The sequence below is a fragment of the Zingiber officinale genome, chromosome 5A (genome assembly GCF_018446385.1).
Source record: "Zingiber officinale cultivar Zhangliang chromosome 5A, Zo_v1.1, whole genome shotgun sequence".
Lineage (NCBI taxonomy): Eukaryota > Viridiplantae > Streptophyta > Magnoliopsida > Zingiberales > Zingiberaceae > Zingiber > Zingiber officinale.
Window position 1 is genome coordinate 87,064,273 of NC_055994.1, and position 26,753 is coordinate 87,091,025.

At 37.7% G+C, this 26,753-nt stretch overlaps 3 protein-coding genes across 3 annotated transcripts; 1 reads left to right on the forward strand and 2 right to left on the reverse strand.

Annotated features, from left to right (window-relative positions):
* Window positions 1-1,504: 1,504 nt before the first annotated feature.
* LOC121980860 (U1 small nuclear ribonucleoprotein C-2-like) lies at window positions 1,505-3,886 on the forward strand. Its single transcript, XM_042533112.1, has 5 exons — window positions 1,505-1,631; window positions 1,733-1,775; window positions 2,584-2,625; window positions 2,706-2,979; window positions 3,412-3,886. The coding sequence occupies exons 1-5, from the start codon at window positions 1,624-1,626 to the stop codon at window positions 3,657-3,659; spliced, it is 615 nt and encodes a 204-aa protein (XP_042389046.1). The 5' UTR covers window positions 1,505-1,623; the 3' UTR covers window positions 3,660-3,886.
* A 75-nt stretch (window positions 3,887-3,961) lies between these two features.
* Window positions 3,962-7,243, reverse strand: LOC121980861 (mitochondrial import receptor subunit TOM20-like). Its single transcript, XM_042533114.1, has 6 exons — window positions 7,037-7,243; window positions 6,836-6,908; window positions 6,522-6,691; window positions 6,382-6,429; window positions 4,985-5,068; window positions 3,962-4,311 (listed from the first exon to the last, which is right to left on the reverse strand). Exons 1-6 carry the CDS (start codon window positions 7,133-7,135, stop codon window positions 4,183-4,185), a joined length of 603 nt encoding a protein of 200 aa, XP_042389048.1. The 5' UTR covers window positions 7,136-7,243; the 3' UTR covers window positions 3,962-4,182.
* A 6,822-nt stretch (window positions 7,244-14,065) lies between these two features.
* LOC121982983 (uncharacterized protein At4g15970-like) lies at window positions 14,066-15,274 on the reverse strand. Its single transcript, XM_042535980.1, has 3 exons — window positions 15,063-15,274; window positions 14,633-14,968; window positions 14,066-14,554 (listed from the first exon to the last, which is right to left on the reverse strand). Exons 1-3 carry the CDS (start codon window positions 15,204-15,206, stop codon window positions 14,075-14,077), a joined length of 960 nt encoding a protein of 319 aa, XP_042391914.1. The 5' UTR covers window positions 15,207-15,274; the 3' UTR covers window positions 14,066-14,074.
* Window positions 15,275-26,753: the final 11,479 nt, after the last annotated feature.

The following is a 26,753-nucleotide window of genomic DNA, read 5'->3' on the forward strand; positions in this document are numbered from 1 at the left end:
GAACCATATTTATTAATAAAACTCTTTTCAATATACTAAATAAATAATAAAATAAATAAATAAATAAATAAATTTAAATTATCAATCTTAATAACCAATCAAATAATTAAAAGTTTTAAACAATCAAACAAGTTTGAATTGAGAGCTTGGTAACATCTAAACGAATCAAGCTCAAACCAAACTCAAGTCAAGCTCAAGCCAAGCTCGAACCAAGCTCAAGCCAAGCTCGAACCAAGCTCAAGCTAAGCTTGAATTGAGACCTTAATAACATCTAAATGAACCAAGCTCAAGCCAAGCTTCAAACAAACTCAAGCTCATAAAAAATAAACCAAACCAAGCTTGAACACTCATTTCAAAAGTTTGGTTCATTTTAAGCTCGGCTCGGCTCGATTATCTTATCAAACAAGCTTGAATATTCCAAAACTCGGCTCGGCTCGGCTCGTTTACAGCCCAAGCCACTCACCCACCTCAACTATAGTAACTTTTATTTTTTATTTTCATTTTTATAATAAAAGTTAGAAATCATCCTACAAATCCTTTTACATGATAATTTCTATATATCCCTATTTTTCCCTTTTCAATGAAGAGATATTTGAGATGAAAGATATTCAGCGAAATATTCTCTTCAAATATTTCCATGCTAGATGTCCTAATTACATAAAAAAAAATTAAAGTAAACGTTTTGAGTATTAGGGAAAGTTGTATTTTTCTTATTATGAATTATGATTTATTTATTCTTTAAATTAATAATAAAAATATTTAAATTATGATTTTTAAAATAAAATAAAATAAAATTTCTCCCTCTTCGTTTAGTGTTTATTATTTTTTTAATCGAGTGTCTAAACCATCGATTACTCTCGATGTGTTTTGATTTATCCATCGGATAAATTCAAAAATACCGATGATAGTGCATTGGCAGTCGACTTCCACCGTCCGTGGATCCCTCAACACAATTTTTTTTCTTTCAAATTACATACTGCTGATGATCAACCCGTTGTGCTTTAGAAATCCAATCTGACTCCTTACCGTGCCAGTAGTGGCTTGTTTGCTGTTTACTTTTGAGAAAAAAAAAAAAAAAAAGTGAAATCGTCACCCTGACGGCCCCCTGAGCTTGACCCCCCAGGATTTTAGAGGGAGTAAATCACGGTGAGTGCTGGGCTGGAAAGTTGACTGGGGTCTTAGGAGTTTTTGACCAGCAGACCAAGAATATTATTCCAGTGTACAACTGACGACCCTCGACCTTTGGCCATTTGAGCAAACAACTAGGCAACTTACCAGTTGATTCAGCCCGTGGGGGCTTGTTTGCTGTTTACTTGAACAGATGGAACATTGCTCGTTTCATTAAACAAATATTTATTTGGGGAGACAAAAAGTAATAATTTACTCAGATAATCTATAAAATAAAATGGATCCACAAGAATGGGGCGTTTTTGAGATTCGACCCGATAACCCGCCATCCGCTAACCCGAAAAGCGAACAATTTATTGGGTTGAAATCCAAGGTAGGCACCGTCGTTTCCGTCGTCCGCTCCAGTCTCCACCACTCTCGGTTCTTTGATTTCTCCTCCGCTTTCCTCTCCGTCGAACTTGGTTCTGCGCTCGATCCGAAGCTTCCTACCGCACCATGCCTCGGTACTAATAACGTTCCTTTCTTCCTTCATTTTTTCATATTATAGTTTCGTGTTACTCGTATTTGCTTCCAATTTTTAAAAACCCTAATCTTTGGGCCACAGGTACTACTGCGATTACTGTGATACTTACTTGACCCACGACTCTGTAAGTTTTCCCTTTTCTTTCTTTATTTTTCTATTTTGTTTGAATCTGTGATTGATTAGAATGCATGTTCTCGCTTTGAGCTTAACCTAATGGTATGGCAGTATAGGCTTGTTGATGATTTTGCCTGGATTCCACTGTTTAGGTCAAATTGGATATTTTGATCTTTATACTAACATTTTTGAAGTGCTTTATTGCAATTAAAAATGTATGAGATCGTTCTGTTCCTATACAAATCTGAACTGAACACATTATAGGCGGTGTTCGTTTATTCAACTGTCATATTAGAGAAGGAGTAGCACTTTGCATCACTAATATTCCTTTAGTAGAGTTAATCATGAATTTGTTCTGCGTCTCTTCTACTTCTTTAGTTCATTTTCTCCATATACGTGTCTCTTTGTTACTTTGAACTTTGAAGTATCTTATTTGGGAATATGACAGAGGTTTGAAATTAACTCTTCTATAGTATAATATTGCATATTTTATAAACTCCATCTAAGAGGTATTAATTTTGTATGCTTTGATCCCTGGAATATTGTAACTTGCTGCATAGGATACTTAAGACTCCCATTCAGAAAAAACAGGCTGGTACCTAGCTAATCAGTGTGGTTTGCATCATCTATTTTGGTTTTGATGTTTTTTAGAAAATAAAGTGATAAGAGTTTATATTTGATTCACTTTGATACTATCAAATGTCTCGTTAGTCACAATCATTTTTTTTTTTCAGTTTCTGTATCTTTAGAGTCTTGCAAGTGATGCTTTTTGTATTTTGGAAAAGGAATGCTCTTACTTGAATTTCTTGCCATTGCAGCCATCTGTGAGAAAGCAACACAATGCTGGCTATAAACACAAGGTTACTATTCTTTCCAACTTCATATTCTAAGCTCATTCCAATACTTTGTATCATTTACTTATTTTGTTCTTCAACAATAGGCAAATGTACGCTCTTACTACCAGCAATTTGAGGAGCAACAAACTCAAAGTTTAATCGACCAGAGAATCAAGGAACATCTCGGTCAGGCTGCCGCTTTCCAAGTTGGTGCCACTTTTAACCAGCATCTGATGACCATGCCAGGGGCCCGACCCCCTCTTCCACTTTTAATACCTCCTATGTTGCCTATTGGAGCATCTCCTCATGCTTCTATGAACGCACCACTTCAACCGGGGGTTAGACCCCCTGTTTTGCCACCTCCATTTGGTGTACCAGGTATTTAAGTTTTGGTTGCTCTTAATTTAGACAGTAATCTCGTTTACTATCATTGTTCTATTATGTTAAAGTCCTTAGAAGGCAATATCTAGAAGTTCTGATAATTTGGAATTTCCCACCACCTCATATCAGGCTGAGCCAATTTTGTTACTGGGCCGGACTATTAGGTCATTCTAGGCAATCCATTCGTGCCATACTTTTCCTCAAAAAGAAGATGAATGATGTGATTTTTTTTTTTTGTTTGACATATTACAAATGTATTCCCCAAAATGGTGAGTAGTTATCGACCTGTGGTTGTCTTTAACTGGCAAGAATATTACTTTAAAGATACCCCACATGATTGGTTTGCATTTTTTTTTAGGACTTGGTATCTTTACTACTAAATTTCAGTCAATGAATCCATAACCACAGATTCGATGTTTGTATTGGCAGGTTATGGAGCTATTCCTCCAGTGGCCGCTGTCCCCTCTGCAGTAGGACCACCTGGTGCACCAACAACGACACCAATGCAACCAACTAATCTTCCTAGGCCACCTACATTGCCACCTCCAATTTCAGGGGCCATGGCAATGCCAACTACCAACACTACTGCACCTGCTATCCATCAGGGCAACCCATCATCAGCTCCAACAACCAGCTTTGAATCTTTTAACGCTCCTTCTGGATCCACTGCTCCATAAGAGACCAATTTCTAATTTCCCAAAACCTGGCTGTGGATTGAACTCTAGGGTTTACATGTTCCAGTGAATCCCCTTTTTTGCAATTGACCTGAAGAATAAACCGATTAGTAGATCGTGTGTACGGTTTAATTCTTCAGTTAAGAGAACGTACTCTTATTATGTTGATGTTATGTCAGTGATTTGTTGTTATCATCATTTTTTATAAACAAACCTCTTCCAGATATCAATGCTACTTCTTTTGGCGTCGACGGATCCATTACCAATTTACCTAGCATAATAGGGGTGTATTTCTTACAAGAAAATAAAATTTTAAAGCTATTTTATCAATTGAAGCTCGATAAATAAACTTAATCTCCAACAATTTGATGTCCTGCAACATGCTCCTTTTTGTTGACAAAAAAGGGGAAGAAAACACTTAAAATGCTGACATATAGCTTAGAAATGATAGAAAAGGCACCACATTCAACAATTTCTAGAGCTGTAGTCTGGTGCAGAACGTTTACTTGGCTGAGTAAAGAGCTCTCTACCTTGGGGGAGGAAGAGGAGGATGTGATTTAGCCATTCCGATCCATGCAACAATACCTATCCCAAGGATTACCCAGCCAAGTATATCATACTTTAAATCACTCTCTTTCTTTTTCTTCTTGGGAGCCTGAAAATTAGTAACAAAATTTGAAATGCTTATCATAGGGGAACACTTGAAGAAACAGTATGCAAATAAATTCCTAATACTAAGTAGTCTTTATCTTATCTACATCCCATGATTTTCTGGTTATTTATGAATCACCGTTTATTCATATTGAAGCTTAAGGATTCAATATTCATGCCTTTTTGGAGATCAACTTATGAAGCAGTTTGATTCATCTGTGATCGAAACAAATGGTTGTCATTCTATTAAATGGGATGATTCTCCCTGTTTCAAGTATGTAATAGATGGCTAGAGGAGGAGGATAGTCTACAGGAAGAAACATGTTAAGTTACCAAAAAAACAGGAAGACAGGAACATAATGAAACACAATCAACATACAGTCGACATGGTAGTTGATAAGAGCTGGCTGTCACTTAAAAGGTCTTTCAATAAATAAGAGTTCCAACAAACGTGTCATATAGAATATGCCATAGTTTCACTATGACATATGGAACTATCAGAAACTAATGTATTTTCATAACCGAGAATGAATTGTCGGATTATGAAATGCCTACGCCATGAAGGAAAACAATGAAGCAATTGAAAATTTTAATAAAAACAAGAAACAAGGTATATGACTTCAATATTTCACAAGGCTTAAGTTTGTTTGGAATTTCCATTTGGAGCTTACTATTACCTTCTTTCTCACAGGGGAAGTTGTCTCCTGGGAAGCCTGTTGGTGTGCCATATGGATTTGGATTTCTTGACGCAACTCAGGTGCCTGAGTAAGATGTTTCAAAGGTTTCAAGAAGGATTCTGAGATTCTATAGAGTAACTCATATAACATGGAAAATAGCTCTTCAATATAACATATTTGTCTAAATTGCTCTAAAGCTATGAACTGTCTTTTTGAAATTCTTGTTCCAAGTTATCACCAAATTTAAAAAGATCAGCCTGTCCACACTAAAGATAAACAATACCTGATATCTGGAATTAGATTGCCCATCTAGTAACTTCTTGTGATACAACATTGGTCTTTAGAATCCAAGTTTTGCATTCAGTCTCTCTTTAGGGTAATATTTGTCTCTACGATTCAAGTTTTAAATTGGTAATAGCTATCTTGCATTGATTAGTACAAAATGATATGCAAATAACACAATAAACCATAGATGTTATCTTGTTGTGACATTAGTAACCCAATATGCATGTCTTTTATCACATTGATCTAGTGACTCGTACAATTTTCTTTCTAGAATCTACCAAAACAATCATCTAGTAAGTATCATATGATTTCCTTTTCAATAGAAATCACGTGCAAACTTTTTCTTCTTATGATCTTTTTCCGTAAACTATCATTATCTTATTAGATAACTAGGCACATTATGGATCATCCTAAGATAGAACCAAATCAAATTAGAACAATCCAACACCAGCCATGAGTTTATACATACGTGTGCTAAAAGATTCTTCTATGAACATCTATTCATCTAAAATTTTGCAAGATCGTAATGATAATAGGTGAAAAATACATGACGGAGTCATATCATACTTCAATATCTTTTAATACACAGAAAACAACATGAAGGCACAATAGCATATTATAATCCATGAAAATGATGAACCACTAAGGTGGCAAGAGATTGTAAAGAGTCCTGCATATATTTGGTCAATCTTTTAAATTAAACATAGAGTGCAACCATGAGCCACAATTATGATGGTAGAACTCTTAAACTAAAGTTCCCAGATGAACATATATAAGCAAAGGAAGTAACTATAATAAGTTTTTAATATATTTGCGACAATAGGACAAATACATCAATTTAGTTAAAGGAGGCCATGGCTACTAATTAAGTTTGATCGAATCCCAGCTCTGGTAAGTGTGTCTCTTCGACAAAAGCTTACAATGTAATCGTGCATTTGATACAGCCATACAATTAGAAGTACTAGTCAAACAAAAAATATTTTCTTTACATTCAATGTAGCACATCATAGTTACTAAAAGTCCTTAAGAGGATATTCTAGAACAAAACTTATTCCTGCAAAGCAAGTAAGACCTTGACGCTACACCATATGAAGCTAGACGGAACAATTTACCTTGCTTACTGTATCCAGTGACATCAAATACATGTCATTTCCAGGATCCTGGAAGAATCAAAGAAGTCAAAGGATGAAACTAAATGACCATATTCGAGGAAAAAAATGCGAACAGAGTCATTCTTGAGGAAAAGAGTTACCAATTCCACAGCCTGTTCAAAGCACTGATTTGCCTTCTCAAAGCAAACCAAAGCAACCTGTTCGTTAGGCGTGAAGAACCCTTGCTGAATATGGGCATTCCCTAAGAGAAATAATGTCGCATGCCTTCCAGGATCCGCTTCCAAGGCTTGCTCTAGTTTCGATATGGCTTCTGCAAGAAAATTTACATGAAAATTGTACTAAACACAGAAATAAACAATCACCTGAACTTCTGAAGGAGAGCTTTTTTATAGTATATTATCATTTATCAAGCAGTAACTATAAGAGGGACGCAATCGAATCCATAAATAATAACCTTTCACCATATCTTCGGGGTTTTTCTGAAAAGCTGATAGATTCAGAAGCGCACTTCCCCACTTCGTGAGATTCTAAAAGCATAGACGCAATCAGTTATCTCCTTTAAGACCACAAGGAGCAACAGAAAATAAGGACGAACAGGAGAGAAACAATCAGTGTTACGATTCGACAAAAAAGAAGAGAGGATGTCAGTACTCACATCGACATCGCGGGGGTTGGCGGCGCAGGCCAACTCCGCCGACTGGCGCTCTTGCTCGAACAACACCAACCGATCGAGATCGCTCAGCTGTAAATCCATGGATCGCAAACGACTACTTCGCGCTTGCAAACGTCGAATAGGAGAACAGGGCAATCGTAGGGTTTATCGAGAAGAGGGGGACGAGGCGGCGCGAATACCCTGTTTACCTGGAGCTCGGCTAGATACGGTCCGACACGAACCGGGCTGTCTCGGACCGATCGGCCCATTCATTTAAGATTATAAAAAAAAAATTATAAATTACTAATAAATAAGCAACAATTTATCAAGGACGCACCTAAAAATCGAAATCGACTGGAAGACATCCCAAAATTTAAAAATTATCCAAAAGGTGCACCCCAAGAGGTGCATTTTTTCCATTTTACCTCTATCTTAAATTTGACTTTTTTCTAATGTCTCTTGTACCTCTCTTCTCTCTTTGTTACCTACATATATAACTATTGTTTATTTTTAAAAATCAACATTATAACTTAATTATATTATCTTTTTCTCAAAAAGAATCTAAATCGATACTATATATCATGAGCTTAATTTCTTAAAGATTATGATCACATTCTAATTGATTCTTCCAATAATATTTTAACACTCTCAGAGAAAGTAAAATAACCAATGGAGGGAAGTCGTTGGACTCCTTATAGTCTCAAAAATTCACATGAACTGAAATAGATTCAATCAAACCTATCTAGGTTCATCAGTATGATTATATCTATACTCTCAATATCAATTTGATCTAATATATTGAATGCAATAATTTTTTAACACGAATTTAATTTTTCGGATACATTCGTCTTAAAAAAATTATTGCTCTTAATATATTATGTCAAATTAATATTTGAGGGTATATATAATTAAGAGAACTAAACAAACACATAGGACTCTTTATTTCATGTCATTCTTGTTGGCGCGGGTAGGCAGGTAAGAGAAGGGTGAATTGCCTGTAAAATAAAATATACCTTTCTCGATCTTTCAACTCTAATTATAGCACAATTATACTAAATTAAATTAATAACTAAAAAGAAGAGGCAAAAAGAGTTACTTGGTTATAACCTAGGTGATTATTAATCCAAGATAAATAAAAGCACCAAAAAGTCTCCTTCGTTGAAGGTGGAAAAGCCTCTTACACTCGTTGAATGCTCAGAAAATTGTTAGGAAATTAATACAGGAGTTGTTGAATATTTCCTAACTTCAAGGGTCTTTTTATAGCCCCTGAAAAACTCTATCTGCAGCTTGAAAGCGCATTCAAGATGGTTCGAGGCATCTTCTATTAGCTAAGTTTTATCCGTTAAGGATAAAACTCTATCTGTAGCTAACGGCTATTGGAAGACACCTTCAAGAGTTGGAAGGAGTGTTCGCACTGTTCATCGAAGATACCTTCCAACCATGGAAGACACCTTTCAAGTGTCAGATCAGCTCCTTAGTGGCTGATATCTTCACGTGGATAATTTTCTGTCTAATCGGAGTTGAGCTCATATGAACCCAATTCCGACCTTCTCCTCGAGTAGGCTTCCTCCTCGGTTTCTTGTCCCTCGAACGTCGCGCACGTCCTTCTGGTATATCGGTGTACTCTTCTATAGTATCTCGTCACTCAGATGCACCGAGTCCATCAACTCCTTTTCCAGTATTATCATTCTCGCTAGCTGTGTCTTCCGCTCTACTTCTTGTGTTCCTAGGCTCCTGCACACTTAGACACAATGATCAAACACAACAGGATCTAACTTAACTTGGTTAATGCATCAAAACTACTACGATGTACTTGCAATCTCCCCCTTTTTGATGTGCATCAACCCAAGTTAAAGTTAGGGTTAAATAAAAAAATAATAAGAAGTTGCAATTAGAATAAAATATTGCAATGTACTGAATTTAAGCTAGTTAAAAATTGTAAACTTCGTACAATGTCCTTACTCCCCCCTAACTTATACCTATTTTTCCCCTTTGAGCATATAAAAAAAAGGGAAAAAATAATTGAAACAGTTAGAAAATTTTGAAATAAATTTCTAGGGGTGCATAACACGAATCATTAGTAAGCTGATATTTTTTAGAAATAATTGTCAAACATTTTCTATTTTTAATAATTAATCTTCTATTTTGAAATAATTAATTTGGAAATTGAATAGGTTCGAAAAATCCTAAAACTTTTTTTGCCAAAGTTAAACATAAAAAGGTTGATAAGAACAAAAATTTCCAATAATTTAAGAGAAATGATTTATGTTGGTAAAACAACTAATTTTTGACAAAATTTTTAAAAAAATATTTTTTCTACTCTGAAAATTTTGTTAATTTTTTTAGATGTGGAAAATATATAGTTTAATGGCAAAAAAAAATGAAAGTTTTCCCATTTCTATTTTCTTTGAATCTTTAATTTAAAAATATGATTTTCTCAAAGTAATTTGTAATAATTCAGATAATATTTGATTTTTTTTTTTTTTGGTAAGGATAGAGAATATCATGATTCATCACAGACAAATAAGATTTTTCAAAATATAAGTTTGAAAAATAATTTTAAATTTCAAAGTATGTTTTTCGTTAATAATTTTATTGAAAATTAATCAACAGTTAAAAAATTTTGAAAAAATTTCTACCTGTAGATTAAATTATCAGATAACATAGCAAAAAATTTTAACTCAAAATATGAAAAGTAAGTATTTAAATAATTTATTTAAGAAATGTAGAAGATAAATCACATTATCATTTAAAGCACGCATAAGATTAATTTTAAATTATACTAGACATGATTTAAGAATCCAATATAAACTATTTCCAACTGGATTAATTAGGAATTTTGGAAGTACATAATTTCCAGGGATTTTCTTAATTTATCCTTGGTGTTTTCTAATGTACAAGTTAATTTTACTATTATTTTTTAATTTTGATTTTCGAAAGATATTCGAATTCAAACATACATAGTCATTTTCTAGTTTTTTTTATTTGTGTTTTTAATTTTTTATTTTTTACTTTTAGATTATCAAACCTATCTAATGGGCATAACTTTGCTAAGTTTAATTTTAACCTAGCATTATTTTTTTCTAATTGTACTATGTTTTTTGAAAGCATTTTACTAAATTAGAAAAACTGTTTGGGAGAAAGTGCACGTAAATCACTTACCTCGTGTTCTAATATTCCTCTTTATCACAACTTTTTTCTGAAGATCCTCCCCCTTCATCGATGTTCATCTCTGAGGAACTTTCGGCGTCCCTCCGGTGGTCTGCCATTAGGGATAATCTGGCGTAGGCTTCGATCTTGGACTCAAAGGACGACGTTTCATTCTTTGTGGCTTTCAAGATCTTGTGCTTCAATTTTGTTGGTTTATTGCCCTTGTCTTTCTCTTTCTTCTTTAGTTTAGAGCAGTTGTCCTTAATGTGTCATTCTTCTTGACAATTGTAGCACTGAACCTTCCTTTTGTTCTGAAAGTATTTTTTCACCTGCGACTTATTAAATTTATTAGATTTAATGAACTTACTAAATTTTCTCACCAATAAGGCTGCTTCATCTTCATCAATTGATTTTTTGGAGTCTAGATCTGGTTCACCTTTCTAGTTGGCCTTTAGAGCTATGTTGTGGGATGTCTTTTCTTTTTTATTTCAAAAGCCTCCACATCTCGATTCGTGAAATTCAAAAGTGAAAAATAGATTTTCTAATGAACTAACTTCGAGATCTTTAAATATATAAAACAAGTTGACTATAGATGTCCGCTCGGGTGTTTTAGGAAATGCATTTAAAGCATACCTTAATGAATCTAAGTTCATTACCTTTTCTCCGAGATTTGTGAACTAGTAATGAGTCCTTTGATCCTTGAGTGCATATGTGCAACTGTTTCGCCTTCTTCTATCCAAAGGTTCGTTAGTTGGTTCTGGAGCAAGTCCCGTCTCGCGAGCTTTGCTTCGGAAGTTCCTTCGTGTAGCTATAGGAACTTCTCCCAAAGTTCCTTTGTTGTTTCGTAATCTTTGATTCGATTGACTTCATGAGGTGGAAGTACGCTGAGTAGGTGGAACTCGGCTCGTCCGTTCGCTACGAAGTCAGCTTTATCTTTTTGGTCCACTGGTACTCTTCTTTTTTGACTCCTTGTTGATCCTTAGGGGCTACAAAGTCATATTTAATAATTAATATTAATTCAAAGTCTATTTTGAAAAATACCTCCATGCGTTTTTTCCATGTTGCAAAACCCCCCTCAAACTTTGGCAAGTAGATTGTCAGTCTGACCATCACCTCAGCGCTTCTATCGACAATTAGTCCTTCTGAGGCGTTCTCATTCTAATACCAATTGTTGGCACAGGTAGGCCGACAAGAGGGGTAAATTGCCTGCAAAATAAAATATACCTTTTTCTATCTTTCAACTCTAATTAGTAGCACAATTATACTAAATTAAATTAACAACTAAAAATAAGAGGCAAAAAGAGTTACTTGATTACAACCTAGGTAGTTGTTAATCCAAGACAAATAAAAGCATTAAAAAGTCTCCTTCATTGAAGGGGGAGAAGCCTTTTACACTCATTGAACGCTTAGAATGTTGCTAGGAAATTAATACAGGAGTTGTTGAATATTTTCTAGCTCCAGGGGTCTTTTTATAGCCCTGACAAAGTTCTATCCACAACTTGAAGGCGCCTTCAAGATAGTCCAAGGCACCTTCCATTAGCTAAGTTTTATTCGTTGAGGATAAAACTCTATCACAGGCTAACGACTACTGGAAAGCGCCTTCAAGAGCTGGAAGACACCTTTGCACTGTTCATCGAAGGCGCATTCTAGCCATTGAAGGCACCTTCCAGCCATGGAAGGCGCCTTCTAAGTGGTAGATCAGTTCCTTAGTGGATGATCTCTTCAATTGGGTAATTCTTTGGCTAACCATAGTTGAGCTCACTCGAACCTAACTCCGACCTTCTCCTCGAGCAGACTTCTTGTCCCTCGAATGTCGTGCACATCCTTCTCATCCACCGATGCACTCTTCTACAACATCTCATCTCTCAGATTCATCGAGCCTGCCGACTCCTTTTTCAGTGTCGTCCTTCTCACTAACTACGTTTTCCGCTTGACTTCTTGTGTTCCTAAGCTCCTGCACACTTAGATACAAGGATCAAATATAGCATGACCTAATTTAACTTGGTTGACAATATCAAAACTACAATGCGTTACTTACAATTTTGAGCTATCTAGGTTCATCAACCGATTTTGGCCAAAATTGATTGATGGATCTAGAAAGTTTAGAACCATATAAAATCAAGTTTTATATGTTCATCTAGTTCTCCCAATTATACCCTCAAATATTAATTTAACATAATATATTGAGAGCATTAATTTTTTTAAACATTAATTAATTTTTTAATTATTAAAAAAGTTTTAATCGATTGTTACATTATAGTAATTAATTAGAGTTGTTTCTGTATTAATGAACAGTAATTTTAATCGATTGCTATACTACAACAATTGATTAAAACCTTTTTTAAAAAACCATTAAAAATTTGATTCATGTTTAAAAAATCACTATTTTTAGTATATTGTGTCAAATTAATGTCTGAGGACATACACTACAAGAAAATATGAGAATAGCGATAGAATTCTATTCCATTGGGGGTATTACGATGGAATTGGTATTTTGTCGGTAACCCCTGACCGAATTGGGGTTCCGTTAGTAAACTCTGATAGAATTTGAAATCCATCAGTAAGGTGAGAATCAAAACCTCAATTCCCCTAGGCTACTGATGGAATCATAATTCCGTCGAGAAGAGTTACCGATAAAATTGTGTTTCCATGGGGAATTATTGACGGAATTGTGATTCTGTCATAACTCTAGAAGGGTTACCAATGAAGTCATAATTCCGTTAGTAGCTTAGGGAAATTAGGGTTTCATGAGAACCCGAGCCGATAACCCTGTCTAGAGTTACCAACAGAATCACAATTCTGTCGGTAATTCCTGACGAAAACGCAATTCTGGCACTAATTTTTTGTGACGGACTTGTGATTCTATCAGTAACCCTGTATAAGAATTAGGGTTGAGCCCTAATTTCTTATGCGTGTAGCCCTCCTTTTCCAGCGGAGACATCTCTCTTGTCACTCCCTTTGGCATCTCTCCCATCTAGGTACGCTCCTCTCTCTCGATCGCCTCTCTCTCCTTAGCCAAGCTCGTGGCCACAAGCTGGTGACTGGCCAAGCTCGTGGTCTGTCGTTTTGTCCCAACCACGAGCTTGGCCAACCGCTAGCTTGCGACAGATAGTTTTGTTGCGACAACAAGCTTGGCCAACAGGCATCTTACGACCGACAACTCTATTGCGGCAGCCAGCTCGTGATCATGAGCTTGGCCGACCGCCAGCTTGCAGCCACGACCTTGGTTGGTAGTAAGCTCGCGGCTATAACCTTGGACGGTAGTAAGCTCACGACTACAACCTTGGCCTACCGTCAACTCACGGCCGGTAGCTTGTCCGACCGCCAGTTCATGGTTGAAAGCTGGGTTGGCCCCCATCTCATGGCTACGAGCTCGGTCGACTGTAAGCTCGGCCTGTCACAAGTTCAGCTACTCCTTTATTGTGATTGTTTGTGATTATTCGTAGTTACTTTTTTTTTGTGTGTATTTTATAGTATATTGCATTTTCTACTCTTCTCTAGCTGCTCATCTTCAAGTATAATTTAGTAAACAATACTTATAAATAAGACTTTTACAAAGACTCTTTTGTTTAAAATTATATTGTTGATTTTATAAGTTTCTTGAATACTGAATGCATGATAATATATATTATTTTCTAATCTAAGATCAAGGTTTTTTGTAATTTAGGTTGATGCATACTACAAGTTTGATAATTTGATAATGTACAATCTTAATTCAAATTGTATAAGTTTAATCATGTTTCAAATTGTATTTTCATTAGGTAAAAATGTACATGAACAAAGAGGTTTGTCTATTAGTTATTTACAAAATTTGTAATTCTTTTTGGTCAATTCTCAACTTTAGGGTAAATTATTTATAAATTGCTTATATAAATTGGAAATAAAAGAGGTTTAACTTCTACACTTGTATCTGGCCATAATGGCGGAGGAACTTCGTCCCTCCTCCACGCTCATCGCCGTGTAGTTCCTCCACGCCCGAGCAAGAGCTCTCATCGCGCTCAACTTATCTCCCCTCTCCATGCAGCACCCGGCTCTCGCCGTGTAAATCTCCCGGAGATCCATGTCGCGCCGGCAAACATCGCCGAAGAGATCCGTGTCCAGAAGCTGCACCTTCGGGCCGAAATTGTAGGTGCCTTCGCGCACGGCTCTGGTTAAGATCGCCGCCCGATCTTCGCCGGCATACATCCTCATGGTTAAGCGCCAAGTCCTGAAGAACTCAATCGTCTGGTCGGCGGACAACACGAACATGAAAGCTCCGTTTGCCCTGCTTCCAAACGACCGCTCTCCTCGGTAGCGCTCCGTCGCTAAGATCAACAGGGAGATACTGTCAAACTGGCGCACGGGATTCCGAAACCACATCACGTCCAAATCCTACAGGCAAAACACAAGCAATTCATCCACCCAAGCAAACGAACCCGGAGGCAAGCAAAGACTAATGCTTTCCTGTACCGTGTATATTAAGTTGTACGCGAGCTCCAAAACTTGCCTTGAGAAGTCAATCTGCCTCGCCATCATCATCGTCTCCCTGCTTCCTCTTAAATTGCTGGTGTGCTTAGGGAAATAACAATGCGAGTGCAGAGCCCCGCAGCGCTCGAAGCCCTCTCGATCCAGCGCCAAGACCACCAGGTGGTTCAGTAGGCTACTGGTTCCATTGCCCACCTTGAAGCTCTGGATGAACAGATCAAAAACAGAGTTTTGGGCTTCGTCCAGCATGGCGATTATCACCATGTTATCGTTGTTTGCAGCGCCTTTTAACAATCTCTTCAGTTCTCGTGTTTCTGTGTCCTTCAGTTATGAATAAATAAAATTAAGGAGAATGTAAAGGGTTTCGAGTTCATGTGCTGAAACAAAGATCCGAGAGAAACATGAGTGTTTAAACCTTTTCCAGTAAAGCCATCTTGGTTCCTGTGTGCTCTGAGGAGTTTGATGGATTTGTCTGGAACTGTGAAGGTATGGCAGACAAGATTAAGATTAGAAGAAGAAGAATGGAGAGCACGAGATTGATCCGAGTCAGTTTTCTCATGTCGATGAGGGAAGAAGAGGGAGGAGGAGCCGAGGAGGAAGAAACTGAAACAGAGGGTGTAATTTGTGAGGAACATATCAGGAAGGATTTTCAGTTTATGAATCTGAGAATTAATGCAGGACAAGATCGTAAATCTAGTTAGATACGGTAGGATATCTCCAAAGGTTTGCTGGCCAAGTAACTTCCGTTTTTGTTTTTGTTTTTTAAATATTATTTCTGGCTAAAATCTATGAAAGATTTTCTATGGGAATATAATTTATTCCTTTCAAATTTCTTGCATTTCTCTCTTCGTTCCATGTTTTGACCAAAATTAGAATAATATAAAATAGCGATCAAAATTGTTTTTAATAATAATAAAAATAATAGATATTATTTAATTTTTATAACATTTTACTGAATACATATGTTTTGGTATTAACTAAATCATATATCTCACTTTCATAATATACTATATTTTCAAAATATCCCATCTCTTTTTCATATGTTAATTAGTTTCGTCCTAATTGATAATTCTAAAGAACTAGTAATCATTTTAAATTAAAATAAATATACTTTTGAAAATCTCTTTAATATATTTATATTGATCCTGTTCAGAATCTGAGTTAGACGAAAATCGACTGAGGTAGCGTCGGTGTTGATGGAGAGGCGACTTTAATATACCTAGCGTATGTGCAATAAAAAATAGATCCCCACGTGAAATTGAAGGACAGTGGTAACGAAACCGGCGATACTTGGCACACACTCAAACAAACACATGGAACGTTAGAGACTAGAAATCAAGGAAAAATCTCTGATGCAGGTTCTCCGACGCTCAAGTCAGGTACTTTTTTCCAAGAAGAACAGTGTACGAAGGAAAAAAAGAAACGGTAGAAGACGATGCTTGACTAAGGGAGAGGACCTCCCTTTTATATGACAATGCGTACCTCTGGAGCCTGGCCGATGTTAGAGAATGTCAGGTGTCAGAGCCTGTCGGGTGATGGAGGGCACGTGGTGCCCTGTCATTGGTTAAAAGAAGGTTCCATTCGCAGATGATAACATACCCTTGGAGTATTCCCTGACTTATGACAGTTATTCTCTGACAGGAGGTTACGATTCCCTGACATTGTTATCACCTAGTGCTTTCTGTCCCGCCTGAGTTTAGTTACGGACAGCTCAGGATGATCGTTCGGGTGTGACACATGACTCGAGTCTTGATGAGGGAGACGAGTTATGGCGAGGGTCCCATCTTTCACGCCTGGATCGCTGAAAGGGCGACTGACAGTTGTCTTACTGAAAGTACCAAACCTGGCTATGCGAACCTGGCTAAGGGAACCCGGCCAGTCAAGGCAAGCCAGGCATTACACCAGGCTACATCTTATGTCTCAGATCTGGTACCCTGATTTGTCTGTACCTGACTGAAAATTATACCGCTGATGACATTAGGTGGTCTAACTCCTTCTTTACCCTCCTAACTGTTGACTGCCACGCCCCTTTGACTTCTGACCACCACCTCCCTCTTGACTTCTGACTGCCACATCTCCTTGACCTTGGATTGTCCTTGACTGCCTAGCCTTATTGACCCCCACCTTTATGTACCGTATCCTAAGCCTTCCCTCCAAGTCTAGTTGAAGGAGACTCAAGTCTGATTAACTAGACCCAAACTCGAGTTTCGTTTACTTTGCCATTATGACTATATGACTATAAATGCTGCTTCTTTTTCCAGACCATCGGTATTGTAACATATTTAATTGCTCAATCAACCTCGGGGAAAGGACTACTTTAATCTCTGCAATAGTTGACTTCTCCCCTCTTCCTCTTTAAAAGGGGATGACCTCCATCTATAGAGGCATACTTCCTTTAACTTGAGCTCCTTAATAATGAATTTGAACTCCGAGTTGAATGAACTACAACACCTTCGCCGGTAAGTGGCTCATATGACCCAACTGTTTGCCTAGAAGGATACGACCTTAGCCGAGATGATGCAGAAAAGGGATCTTCAGTCTTCTCTTCGTAGGGAAATTGAAGAACTCTGGGTAGTTGCTAAATCGCTAATCCGTGGTGAGGTAGCACTAAAACAGAAAGATCATTCAGACCTAGAGAGCCAAGCTCAATTCATAATCTATTTCAAAGAGAAACACACCTCTTTCATGTCCCTTTTGTAGGAAGAAGCAAAGCTTAAGGATGAAACCATTTCTCAACAATGGTGCATTCTTCAGGTGCCTTAAGTTGAGCTAGAACAGGCTCAAACCCATCTTGAAAGAGCAGGTCAAATAGAATGCTTTTGCTCAAGGTGCCGACTCACGGCTGCCCCCAGAAGAGAATTTTAAGCCCTTGGATGACCTCTATGTTCCTACTAATTTAAGAATGAGATTTTGAGGGGCGCTCCCCTATAATTTATCAATTGAATGTAGATCTGATCGTGTTTCAGTCTTTGTTCTTGTCTCTTTACTTCTTTCCCATTGGCATTCCCTTGCTTCAGGCAGACATCTTTAACAAAAAGGGTGTTTTTGAATATCCATGAATTATGTGATGATAGCGACGCTAGTTATCCCCAGAAAAACTACTTCTTTGAGCCATAGCAAGGGCCCTGCCTGTCTATCACCTTTGATGTGGTGAGTTTGAAATAATGACCGAGGGGTGGTTGACAAAGGCCTTGTTTGCTTATAACTCGCGCTGGGACGAGAGTCTGGGACACCAACCGAGAGGTTGTTGGGGCGTGAGAGTATGCTTAATTATAACTCGCGCTGGGGCGAGAGTCTGGAATGTCGATCGAGAGGTTGTTGGTCGTGGAAGCATGCTCACTTATAACTCGCACTAGGGCAAGAGTTTGGAATCCCGATCGAAAGGTCGTTGGTCATGAAAACATGCTCACTTATAACTCGCACTAGGGGGAGAGTCTAGAAGCCCGACAAAGAGGTCGCTGAAGATTGAAGGAAATACGCCTGTGGACTTAACCCAATCCACCTGTAATCATGAAACGTATTACATAAGGCAAAATTTGAATTTTTTATCCTCGAGACATGGTACTTGTGAGGCATAGTGCCATTGTTCCCATATCAACTCCATTATTTCCCTATCCTTTCCATCATAAATGCCCCTTCATAGGAAGCTAGCATGTGTCTCATAAACTTCCCTTGATATGATGTATAACGTATGCTTTCTGCACACGACCTGATGGTGCTTCTCTCCCTTGATTTAATGGTTGTCGTGCAAATTACTATTTCGATTGTTCGGCTCAAATCTCCATGTTCCTTAAGGGTTTTGGTTTAAAACCCTAAAGGCTACCAATGGCTGCTCATCAATGCTTCATCTTCCTTCGACCTTTCCTTCTCTACTCATTCCTGCTCATTCACTCTCCCCTTCATGTATCTCCTTTGTAAATGCTTCTCCACCTTCATCTTCTGCTCCATTTTTTGGTTCGACAATGGTCGGAGAAACAGTAGTACCGTGGTATGCGTATTTTCGTTCCGATTTTGATAGGAGTGACCTCAGGTCGGTACAATCTAGCTTGTAGCTTTCCGAAGCATACCAACTTCGCCTTCCGGGACCCGACGACCATCCTTATCCTCCTCCCACCGGCTTCATGACCTTCTTCAAAGACCAACTTCTCGACGATCTTCGTTTTCCTATCCCTTCCTTCTTTTCCTTCTTGAGTCGGTATTTTGGTATCCTTTTATCCCATTTCGCCCCCAATGCCTTCTGTGCCATGTGTGGAATGGTAATTCTCTCCCGCCTATATGAGATTCCTTTGACTCCTCAACTTTTCCATTATTTCTATTCCCTTAAGCGATCAGAGCCGAGTGTCTTCATGGTGCAATCGAGGACCGAGTATAGATTTTTTGAGGGCATGCCTTATTCCAATAAGGGCTGGAAGTCTCGTTTCTTCTATGTCAAGTTGCTTGAGTCCTTGACTTTGCCTGTTGAATAACGCCCCAATATTCCCTCTCCTTTTGAGTAGAGTGACCATCAGTACTGGCCCACCTATTTCACTTCTTCTGAGAAATTGGATGAAGTGCAACTTCGACTCTCTTCTCTGCTATGGGAGAGTGTGTTGCACACTTTTAGATTGAGCCCCATCCAGACGCCTTTGAGCGCACCTTTTCGTAAGATTATCCGACTCTCCTTTTATATCTTTACTAATTGAGGTATTTTCTTTTGCCTGCAGAAGTCATCATGTTCCGAGCCTTTGCCCTTGACTCCTCCACAATGCCCATCGAAATCCTGCAGAAGCGAGGCAGAGAGATTATGTCTAGCCAGGAGGTTCCTAAGGTCAATGCCTCAGCAGGGGTCTCCTCTTAATAGTCGAGGGATCCTGAGGCCCCCGAAGATGAATTGCTTCTCATCGAGGCCATGGACGGTGAGCATGCCTCCTCTTCGACTCCCAAGCAGTGTTTTCGCATTCAACACAAACGACAGCGTGTTACTCCATCAGTCCAATCTTCACCCTAGAGGCCTCATATGTTGCGGGTGTCCTCTAAGACCAAAACTCTCGCCCGAGTAAGCACTCCGGCTTTTTCGGAGGCTGCAACCTCCTCTCCTGTCGTTATCCTAGTCTAGGAGCAGACAACCTCCTGAGCAGAAGGTCATCCTGGGACTTCTATGCCTTCTGCTTCTCCATCCTTGAGCCAGCAACCACCTTCGGCTCCTGCTTCCTCCTCTCACCCTAAGGAGCATCTCAAAGGACAGTATGCCTTCACATTTTTGTTTCAACTGCCAACCCTCCAAGTGTTGGGTCTCATCCCTTCCTCCAACACTTCTCCCAACTACGGTTAGGTGCAACTTCATGGTGCCCTAGCCGATTTCTAGAAGAGCACTACCTACCAAATTTTGGAGTGTCCCCAGATCTGGCTGACTAATTCTCTCAACGACTAGTGTCGATAAGTTTTATCTGCTTCTTCTCCATGCCCTTAAGACATGGCTAATCTTTCATTCTGTGCAGACTTGTGTCATGGGGCTGAGCCTCTCCTAGTACATAGCTGGTCTACATTGAGAGAACAAATCCTTGAGGGCTCAGATTCAAGAGCTAGCATCTCTCGCAACCCTGAGTTACGCCTTTGACCTAACGACTCCTGAGAGTCTGGTTCAGTCTCACCTGCAAACGGCGGAGGAGCAGACTTGAACTGCTCGGGACCTGTCCCATGCAGAGTCGGAGAAGGTGCAATCCCTGAAGACTGCCTTGAAGACCAGCGAGTCCAAGCTTAAGTCTAAGGGCCTGAGGCGCATCCAGATCCTGGCTGACTTGGAGGCGAGGGACGCAGAGGTCACCACCCTCTTCTCACAACTGTAGGAGCTCCAAGAGGCACATGATGTTGAGAAATTTCCCTAGGTCAAGTTTGACCAGTTTGACTAAGCTTGAGTTGAGTCAAGCTTGAGTCGAGATTTGAGTTTTGATGTTTAACAATATAAGGAGATTGCTGGAGCAATCGTCTGGTTATGGAGATGGTCAAAATGGTTGACCAGGTTGATGAGAATACAAGTTAAGTAGGTCAAGGTTGACAGGAGACTTAACTGGGAAAATCCTAACAGGATGTTAGGCATTTGAAAAGTCCTAGTGAAGAGCTTAGCAAAGGAGAAAGTCCTGGTGAGGAGCCAGGCAACGGAAAAGTCCTAGTGAGGAGCTAGGCAGGAGAAAATCCTAGCGAGGAGCCATACAATTGGAAAGTCCAAGTGTGATCTTGGCAAAGGAGAAAGTCCTGGTGAGGAGTTAGGTAATTGGAAAGTCTAAACATGTGGTCTTGGCAAGGTAAGCCTTGATATGACTTGGCAAGGAAGAACTCGACAACTAGGATGAGGCCGAAGGAAGCTCCTGAAGGCAAGGCGTGAAGGATGGGAGATATCCGAGAGACGCAAGGCTGATGGAGGATGCTAGAAGGCTGGTTCAAGGTTGGTCGGATGTGTTAGAGTGTATACTAAGAGCCTAGTTTTTGGTATAAACATTTATCTAGAAATAAGAATCATATTGGTTAAATGTCTACATTTATGATAAATGTAGTTGTTCAATTAATTTATATTGTAGATAACATGGTGTGTGGTGTCACACACAGAAAATAATGTTATCAGTACCTTATAAATTATAAACAGTAGCTCACGACCATGATGGAAAGGAACAAATCATTGGAAGGTCGTAATGTAATTAGGTGTTAGTTTATCTTAACTATATAATTACACTAGTACACTAAGAGTGTATTGAGTAGGACCATTAGAGGTCGTTTCTTTTATACTTACTTTATAAAGGGACAAAGACCTAAGTTATTATGGAAGTGTGTGCTCTTAATCCTAATATAATAACAAGCACATATATTTGATATTTATTTCTTTAATTTATCAATGAGTGAGATTTAGTTCGATGAATCAATAAGCCCGATAAGTTAGGAAATGATATCACTTATAGTGTGTGTTGTTGATTATAGAAGGAAATTGTGTCCTAGTAATCTAGGTTGAGAATGTCCCCAAGAGGAGCTCATAAGGATTGTCATGTTAAACCCTGCAGGTGGATTTAGTCCGACATGACGATGAAGTTGAGTGGTACTACTCTTGGAGCTAGATATTAATTAAGCGAGTTGTCAGTAACTTATTTAATTAGTGGACATTTGTTATCTTAAACACAGGGAGACTAACACACTCATAATAAAAAGGAGCCCAAAATGTAATTTGGGATTGATGCGATAGTTCAATAATAGTTCTTTAGTGGAATGAATTATTATTGATGAAATTAAGTTGTGTGTTCGGGGCGAACACGGGATGCTTAATTTCATCGGGAGACCAAAACCAATTCCTCCTCTCGGTCCCTATCGTAGCCTCTAGTATATAGAGATTTATACCCACCGATACCCACCTTCTTACCCATCCAATGGGGCCAAGCTAGCTTGGAACCCAAGCTAGGCCGGCCAAGACCAAGTGGAGCCAATTATAGGTGGTCGGCCAAAGCTTGGGCCCCAAGCTTAGGTGGCCACCACTAGAATATTAAAAATGATTTTATTAAAATTATTTCTTATGTGGATATCATGATTTTAAAGAGAGTTTAAAATTAAAATTTCCTTTTATAGTTTTCTACAAAGATTAAGAGAAGAGATTAATCTCTTTCCTTATTTGTAGTTTAAAAGGATGGTTTTAATTTTGGTAAAACTTTCCTTATTTGTAAATCATCTACATGTTTAAAAGAGAGTTTAAAATTTGAAATCTTTCCTTATTTGTTGATTAAAGGAGGATTTTAAATTTTAAGAAAACTTTCCTTTTTAATAATGTTCATGATTTAAAAGAAAGTTTAAAAATTAATAATTCTCTTTTATTAGTTTCTACAAAAGATTGAGAAAAGATTTGATATCTTTCCTTATTTGTAGATTAAAAGAGATTTTAATTTTTAGAGATAACTTTCTTTTTATCCACATGTTTAAAAGAAAGATTTTAATTTATTAAATTTCCTTTTTATAAACCAATCATGAAGGGATTAAATTATTAGAGAAATTTTTTATAAATTTTCGGAAGCAAATAAGGAAGTTTTAATTGGTGTTTAAAATTTTATTTGCTTGGAGATTTGTATAATGGCCGGCCATTGTAAATTGAGAAGAGAAAAATTATTTTTAATTAAATAAATTTTCCTTTTCATGGAAAAAGAATTAAGGAAGTTTTTATTTAAATTTCCTTATTTGCCAAGACCAAGGATTATAAAAGAGGGGGTAGAGGTGCCTTCATGGTAGAAGAACTCTATTATTTTTCTCCCTCTTTTCTTCTTTGGGTGTGGCCGGCCCTTTCTTTCCTCTCCTCTCCTTTGTGTGGCCGAAACCTACTCATGGTGGAGATAGCTTTGGTGGCCGGATCTAAGAAGGAGAAGAAGGAGAGAAAAGAAGCCTCTTTTCTAGCATCCCTTGGAGCATGGTGGTGGTGGCCGAACCTCTTCATCCTTGGAGAAGTTTTGATGGCCGAAACTTGTAAGGAAGAAGAAGGTGCTTGGTGGTTCTCATCACGGAAGATCGTTGCCCACACAACGTCCGAGGTTAGAAGAGGAATACGGTAGAAGATCAAGAGGTCTTTCTAAAAGGTATAACTAGTAATTTTTCTTTCCGCATCATACTAGTTATTTTTGGAAATAATACCAAATACAAGAGGCATGCGATTCTAGTGTTTCGAATATGTTTTTCGATGTTGTGTTCTTTTGTTTTTTCCTTGTGATTTGATTGTTCTTTTCAGTTAACCTGAAGTTATTTTAGGAAATTAAATATTAGCTTTCCATAAAAGGTTTTGTCTAGTCGATGGTGGTTGCTCCCATATCCAAGAAGGCCATGTGCCTCGCCACGTCAGTACTGGGAACCAATTATGGAAATTAATATTTAATGGAATTAATAACTTAAGGTGATTTGGGTCGAACGTGTTAAGTTCCGCAGGAGACCCAAGTCAAAACCTAAAAGAACGAATAGATTAAGTTTTGGATCAAACGTGTTAAGTTCCGCAGGCGATCCAAAATTTAATTTAAAAGAACACATGGTAGCTAGGAAAAGGTTCAGACCTTTGTAAAAAATTTTGTACAGTGGAACCTCTAGGTTTTCCGAGTAGCAACCAACAATTGGTATCAGAGCTAGGGTTTTGCCTCTGTGTATTTGGTATTAGTTTAATTATGCACATGTCATACATAATTTAGGCAGGATAATAGTAGGATGTGCTAACTTTGTGGATGTAGGATCCAACTATTATGGCTTATAGTTATTATGTGTGTGATTGGACCCTTGGACATGTCAAGGGCATTTTATTGTGTGTGCATGATTCTATTATAAAATACAGCAGGAGCTGTATTTAGTTTTATTATGATTTTATTTTTGATCTAGATACATGTACATTCTTTTTATGGAATATAGGATCAAAATGTAAAATTCTATTTATGTCGCGGATCGAATCTTGCAAAGCGTGGAACCTTTTAAGGACCAGAGGCGCAGCGGAACTAGGAGCAAGATGGATGCGACAGCTAGATCCGGTGGCAGTGGCCAAATATGACAGCAGCTTGGGATGACAACACACGGAGGACAACTAGAGATAAAAGCCATAATAGTTGAAAATTAGATTTTCTATTTATTGCTTTTATATTGTGCTATGTGTGCATGTTAGTTTACATATTTAGTAGGCTAGCATAGTTTAAATTCCTCATTTATAAATAACTAAGTGGGAGAGGGATTTTTAAGTAAATCCCATGGTCTCCATTACTGGTTTGTAAGTGATGCAAACAAGCTTGCGCGTTGGCTCTGAGTGCCTTCCTCCATAACGGATGAGCTTGTTTGTGGATCACTAGAACATACTTCTATTTTTGGATGACTATAGGAAGTTAATTAAGAGCGTGTGATCTTCCCCAACGGAAGGGGCATAATCTTATTAATGGACTTAGTGTCAAGTAATGGTATACACTTAGACACATCTAATAGTATCCTCCCCATCGGAGTCACTGCTATTATTTGTGTGACTAAATGATACCAACTATTAATTTTATTTGTCAAAAAAATTAGGTTGACAAGATAATAAAATTAATGGGTTAAAACCCTCCTTTTATAAATGTTGAATTTGTATACGTCCACACTAACGTGGCATGCAAAATTCACGGTGTTTGAGGTGTTGGTGAATTTAAATAATATTGTTTGAGGAATCAATATTTTTTTTTTAAAATTCAAAAGTTTTTGACCAAATATTTGATCAAAGACAGATCAACTATTAATTTTATTCGTCATAAAGTAAAGTTGACGAGATAATAAAATTAATAAATAAAATCTCCTCTTCGATTTTGTATACATCCACACTATCGTGACATACAAAATTCATGGGAATTTTTAAGGAGTTGATCTTGACCAAATATTTTTGTGATTCTTAGGATTTAAATATTTGTCAATCCCCTAGTAGTCATACTATAGAAAAGGCTTAGTAGTCCCAATTGTAATGATTGGAAATAGGACTTGGACATTAAGGTAGACTGTCTTCTTAAAACTAAGAACAACATAAGTGTATTTAATTCATTAGTTGAAACATGTTTAGTGGTGTTATCTACCAGAACTTGGAGTGTAGATACAGATGCCATTAATCATGTCCGCAATTCATTGCAGGGTTCCAGGAAACTCGGCAACTAAATGAAAATTAAAACACCGTCCACATGGGCACTACTGTAAAAATGGTAGCTGTTGCAGTGGGAGATGCTTATCTTTTGATAAGAATAAAACATGGATTTTTGAGTAATTGTCTTTACGCACCAAGTTTAGAAAGAACTAGTTTTCAGTTTCTAAACTATTCAAAGAACTTGATATTCTGCCTCTTTTAATAACAAAGTTGTTATTAAGAAAAAGAGGGAAGTCATCTGTTCTGGTACGATGGTTGGCAATTTATAAATCCAATAACTCTCACGATGCAACAAATAGAAATTAGTAACACATCTTCTAACTTTAAGAGAAAGTAACCTTCGAAAATGAACCAATTATATCTTTGGCATCTAAGGCTAGGTTATATTAACTTGAGTATGATTCATTGGTAGCTGATGAACTTTTGGGTTCATTAGTAGTGGAAATCTTTCCAACCTGCGAGTCTTACTTGGAAGGAAAAATAACCAAGAAAGCTTTTAAGTCTAAGGGGTATGGAGTCAAAGATATATTGGAATTGGTTCATTCTGATTTGTGTGATCCTATGAGCATCCAGGCAAGAGGTTGTTTCAAATATTTCATCTATTTTATAGACAACTATTAGAGATACGGATATATTTACTTGATGTGCCGCAAGTCTAAGTGCTTTGATTAGTTCAAAGAGTACGAGGCTGTAACGACCCACCTTTCTACACTACTACTACTCTCTAAAGGTGACCGTTACTTGACTACTAACTCTACTTAACCGGTATGATTAAAAATCATATGGAAACCCTACCAAAAAATTACGGCAGCATCTCCCCTGTACCGGTGACCCCAAACTGGGATACATAACATGTATACATCAGCCACAGGCGGCTGGAACATTTATATATTAATCAACCACGCAGTAATAATGACCAACAACTAAAAAAAACTATTCTAGCAATAGTAAACAGATAGAACTCCAACGATAGGACATAACAAGCTACAAGTGCGGAATAACTCAATTACAATCTCAACTTCATAATAACATAAACTAAAACTCTAAACAGGTAGGTCCGGAAAATTCGCTAGCGAACTCTGGATCTCTCCATAGTCCTGGCATCACACACACTGTCACAGCATCTCCTTGTCGCCTTCCTTCTTATACTTTTCCTTTTCCTTTATCTGCAGTAGGAGGAAAATAGTATCTATAAGCTAAAAGCTTAGTGAGCGCTATCCTACTCACAAAAACTCGATATGCATGTATATAAATAAAAACATGCTAAAACTGAATGCTAACATGTAAAGCTGCTCATGCTCATAAATAGCAAAGAAACTAACTGAAGAGCTAACATGTAAAGATAATCATGCTCATAAATAGCAAAGGAATCTAACTAACTGAAATACTAAACATGTATAGCAAATCATGCTCATAAACCAATAAAGGAATCATACTAACTGAAATACTAAACATGTATAGCTAATCATAGAACTATCATGT